The 5,000-nt window shown below is 35.8% G+C and overlaps 1 protein-coding gene across 1 annotated transcript in view; it reads right to left on the reverse strand.

Annotated features, from left to right (window-relative positions):
• LOC137618533 (uncharacterized) overlaps positions 1–5,000 on the reverse strand; it is a 72,730-nt gene that overhangs the window by 52,359 nt on the left and 15,371 nt on the right. Inside the window, exon 7 of the mRNA XM_068348692.1 lies at positions 794–963. Within this exon, the coding sequence (XP_068204793.1) occupies positions 794–963 (170 nt within the window). The remainder of the gene's footprint in view (positions 1–793; positions 964–5,000) is intronic.

Below are 5,000 nucleotides of genomic sequence, written 5' to 3' on the forward strand. Positions count from 1 at the left end.
GTCCTTGAGACAACCAAACTCCTACTCTCTCTCTCTCTCTCTCTCTCTCTCTCTCTCTCTCTCTCATCTCTCTCTCTCTCCTAGGATAACAATCAAATGTATAGGATTATAAAAACTAATTCACAATATCCAAGAGCAAATGAAATATGCTAATGAGCTCCCAAGTCTTTGAGACATCTAAAATCCTTGATTCTCCTTGTAACACACCTCTCTCTCTCTCTCCTCTCTCTCTCTCTCTCTCTCTCCTCTCTCTCTCTCTCCTCTCTCTCTCTCTCTCTCTCTCTCTCTCTCTCTCAAGAATAACAGTACGTTGCACAAAATCATAAAAACTCTAAACGTTTAAACTAATTCGCTCTACCCAAAGCAAATGAAGTCACAGCTGATAGACTAAATAGTCCTTGAGACAACCCAACTCCTACTCCTCTCTCTCTCTCTCTCTCTCTTCTCTCTCATCTCTCTCTCTCTCTCTCTCTCTCTCTCTCTCTCTCTCTCTCGCTAGTGAAGGAAGTTGAAAAACATTTTTTTTTATATTGCCGAGAATGAAGACAAGACCTTGACGTTTAATGTAGAATTCTCTCTCTCTCTCTCTCTCTCTCTCTCTCTCTCTCTCTCTCTCTCTCTCTCACTCTCTCTCTCTCTCTCTCTCTCTCTCGTGAAGGAAGTTGAAAAAGAATTTATTTTATATTGCCGAGATGAAGACAAGACCTTGATGTTTAATGTAGAATTCTCTCTCTCTCTCTCTCTCTCTCTCTCTCTCTCTCTCTCTCTCTCTCTCTCTCTCTCTCTCTCTTACCTGAAACTCTGGCTTGGCCCCTGTCAGGGTGTGCCCCTGGGTACCGGCTGCGCCACCCTCAGGAAGAAAACTTGGTGCAGCCCTCCGTCGAAGCCCTTCTGACAAGCGACTATGAAAGAGTTTGAAGTCTGGTTGGTGACGGAACAGTTGGCCGGAGGGGTCAGGTTTTCCTGTGAAGGATTGAGAAAGGATATATCGTTTAAATAATTACTCTTCAGTTTCCCTGTGAAGGATTAAGGAAAGAGAAGTGATATCGATAATTATTTCGTTTTCCTGCGAAAGATTGAGAAAGGAGAAATCGTCTAATTATTACTGTTTAGTTTTCCTGTGAAGAATCAGGAATGGGTAGGTGGTATGGATAGTTATTGAGAAAGGAGAAATTGTCTAAATTATTACTGTTTAGTTTTCCTTCGAAGAATTAGGAATGGGTATGTGGTAGGGATAGTTATTTAGTTTTCCTTCGAAGGATTAGTAGGGAAAGTTCATTTGAATAATTACTGTTCAGTTTTCCTGCAAAAGAATTAAGAAAGAAGAGATGATATGGTTAATTATTTAATTTCCTGCGAAAGAATTAGGATAGGATAGGTGGCAAGGATAATAATTTCGTTTTCCTGTGGAAGTTGGAGAAAGGAAAAAACGATTAAATAATCATTGTTCGGTTTTCCTGCGAAGTATTAAGAAATGAGCGGTGATATGGATAATTATTTAGTTTTCCTACGAAGGATTAAAAGAGGGGAAGTGGTAGGAACGAATATTTAGTTTTCCGGAGAAGGATTAGAGAGATAATAGGGATAACTATTTCTGAAAAAGAATATGTACATTTTTACAAGGATATTTCCAATGATTCAGGGGCCAGTTATAATTAAAGATTATTCAATGAGCTACAACAAAAAATATATCAACAATTTCCATTCATTATTTCATTAATTTAAAAGAAAACTTGAAACTCGTACTGCTTAGATTTTTGTAGTAAACCGAAGTTAGAGAGAGAGAGAGAGAGAGAGTGAGAGAGATGAGAGAGAGAGATGGAGTGAGAGAGAGAGAGAGAGAGGGGGAGAGAGAGAGACCGCTGCTTCTATCTGTACAAAGCGTAATACTCTTATATTGTTTGAAAAATTTTAACCTTATTTGCGATAATGTACAAAGATAATAACCAAATGTACCCGCCCTTTGAAATGTAAAAACTCACATTTGACTAAAATCAACTCGCTTGTTCAAATAAAAAACTTCTACAAGTGTTTATACTGTTTGCATGTAAAAAGTCCGTTTATCTATTCGAAATAAAATGGCGAAGTCTACACAACCACAAAAGAAAAAAAACTATTTGTCCTGTAGCTCTAAATATTTCTATCTGTAGCCCAAGTTTTACCAATGATAAACATACAAACAGGATATTACCCACTCTTTGAAATAGTAAAATCTCTCATTTGACTGTTCGTCAGTTAAAAAAGAAAAACTCAAGTGCTTAATAATTTGCGTGTAAAATGTCAGTCTATATTTACGAAAAATGGGGAATTCCACACAGAAAACTATGTGTCTTCAAGATCCAAATATTTCTTACTATAGCCCAAGTTTTCCAAAAGATAAACAAACATAATATTACCCCACTCTTCGAAAAAGTAAAATCTCTTATTTGACTGAAAACAGTTCGTCAGTTTAAGAAAAAAAAAAAACTTCAAGTGCTTATTCTGTTTGCGTGTAAAACATCAGTTTATCTATTCCACAAAAAAAATGGGTCTTCTAACATGAAAGAAAAACGCCTCTATGTCTTGAAGCTTAAAAGAATCCTTACTGTAGCCCCTTCATGAAATTCTTAAGAGACCATAAAAAAGGTAAGTGGAGAACGAAACTGTTTAATATCGCCAGTGGAAAGACCCTAACACGAGACAAAAGTTGGTAAAGACCCGGTTTTAGAGAAGATGGATAAAAACAGTAGATCACGCTGTCTCGAGAAGAGAATGAAAATCTCTGTAGGAGACGAAAAGATGGTCTTGGATGCTACAAAGAGCGGACGTAATGAAAACTACCTTTCTGGACTTAGTAAATAAAGAAAAAGGCGAAATGCGTCTCTTTACGCTTCCAAGCTTAAGAGATGATATTACGGATATAAAATGAAAAGTAAACCAAAGGTTTGGTAAAAGACCATGCCTTTGATAGAAAGTATTGGAGAGGGCACATCAGGCAACCGAAACTTAATGTAAGGATAACGGTGGAAAAGAAGAATGAAAATTAAATTATAGGTTTGGTGGAAGAGGATACCTTTAACAAAAGGTATTGGAGAGGGCGTATCAGGCAACCGAAACCTTAATGTAAGGATAACGGTGGAAAAGAAGAATGAAAATTAAATTATAGGTTTGGTGGAAGAGGATACCTTTAACAAAAGGTATTGGAGAGGGCGTATCAGGCAACCGAAACCTTAATGTAAGGATAACGGTGGAAAGAAGAATGAAAATTAAATTATAGGTTTGGTGGAAGAGGATACCTTTAACAAAAGGTATTGGAGAGGGCGTATCAGGCAACCGAAACCTTAATGTAAGGATAACGGTGGAAAAGAAGAATGAAAATTAAATTATAGGTTTGGTGGAAGAGGATACCTTTAACAAAAGGTATTGGAGAGGGCGTATCAGGCAACCGAAAACCTTAATAGTAAGGATAACGGTTGAAAAGAAGAATGAAAATTAAATCATAGATTTGGTGGAAGAGGATACCTTTAACAAAAGGTATTGGAGAGGGCGTATCAGGCAACCGACCCCTTAATGTAGGGATAACGGTCGTAAGAAGAACGAAAAGGAAGTGTATACCTTTGATAGAAGGTACTATAGAGGACGCATCAGGCAACCGACCCCTTAATGTAAGAATAACGGTTTGAAAGAAGAATGAAAGTTAAACCAACGGTTTTGTCGGAAGAGGGGCCTTTGATAGAAGGTATTGGAGAGGGCGCATCAGGCAACCGACCCCATAGGGTAAGGATAACGGTGGGGAAGAAAAAGAAGAAAGTTAAACCAAAGAAAGATTAATATGGGAAATCAAATGAGGAATAATGATCTCAATCCTTCTTATGTTTTTTTTAATGGAAAAGCGAATTCAAATCAATATGAATTATGTAAACAGAGGAACCAGCAATAAAAGTGTTCAAGACGACATAAAGTAAAGAGAAAATGAAAATATAAAAGACGCAAGGAGTGTGAAAAGTTGCAAGATAATATCTTTGAAAAAAAATATAGTACTAAAATCTATGAAAGATGCAGCCTGTCTCATAAATAATAGCCAGAATTATTAACATTGTAAAGATTTTAAATGAAACATATGGGAAAGTATATATAACATTTAAGAAACATTTAAACGAAATAATACTGAAATTTACTGACCGAAACGTATCAAATAGAAATAAAATATTCTGTGAATTTTTAAAATATACGAAATCCTCATGTGACGTCATAAACGACAATATAACGACATACATATGAAGAAGAAAGGACAAGAGTAAAAACTAGTGTTTAAAAATGTCCAGTGAAAAAAAAAAATGGAAAATCATGGAATAAATGTTGCCAGACATTTAACGTTTTAAAAAACGAATATATTGACGTATAGGAGTGATATTACGGGCACCAACCGGTAAAATGTAATCACGAAGTAGGGTAAAAATTACGGTCACTTGTATTTTACTGAAATACGGTTGAGAAAAGTATATTTTTAGGGAGAATTTCCGATTAAAGTGGAGTGATAATACGGTCACTATCCCGTAAAAGAGAATGACATAATAAGATAAAATTACGGTCACCTGTATTTTACTGAAATACGGATGAGAGAGTTTATATCTAAGGAGAATTTCTGATTGAAATTATGGGTTTTTAATATACAATTGAATCTGAATTTCCGATTAAAATTACGGTTTTGTTTTTTAACAATACAGAGGGATCTTGTGAATTACTGTATATTCCATTGCTGTCTTTTGAGCACTCGGGCAACACGAAGCTAAGCTATTGAAGACCGAGAATTGTTTACAAATCCTGTACGATGTTTTACCAGAACATGAATGGCATTATTTTCCAGTGAATGGATGTATTGGTGGGAGAATATGGTTCATTTTCCTAAAGCAACTAGAGCATGTGGAGCTATTGAATGTATGTGTATATGGATATTATTAATGTATTGATATACTGTACAGTTATTATAGAGAAATAAGATTAATGGGAATATATGAGAC

This window comes from Palaemon carinicauda, chromosome 24 (genome assembly GCF_036898095.1).
Source record: "Palaemon carinicauda isolate YSFRI2023 chromosome 24, ASM3689809v2, whole genome shotgun sequence".
Taxonomy (NCBI): domain Eukaryota; kingdom Metazoa; phylum Arthropoda; class Malacostraca; order Decapoda; family Palaemonidae; genus Palaemon; species Palaemon carinicauda.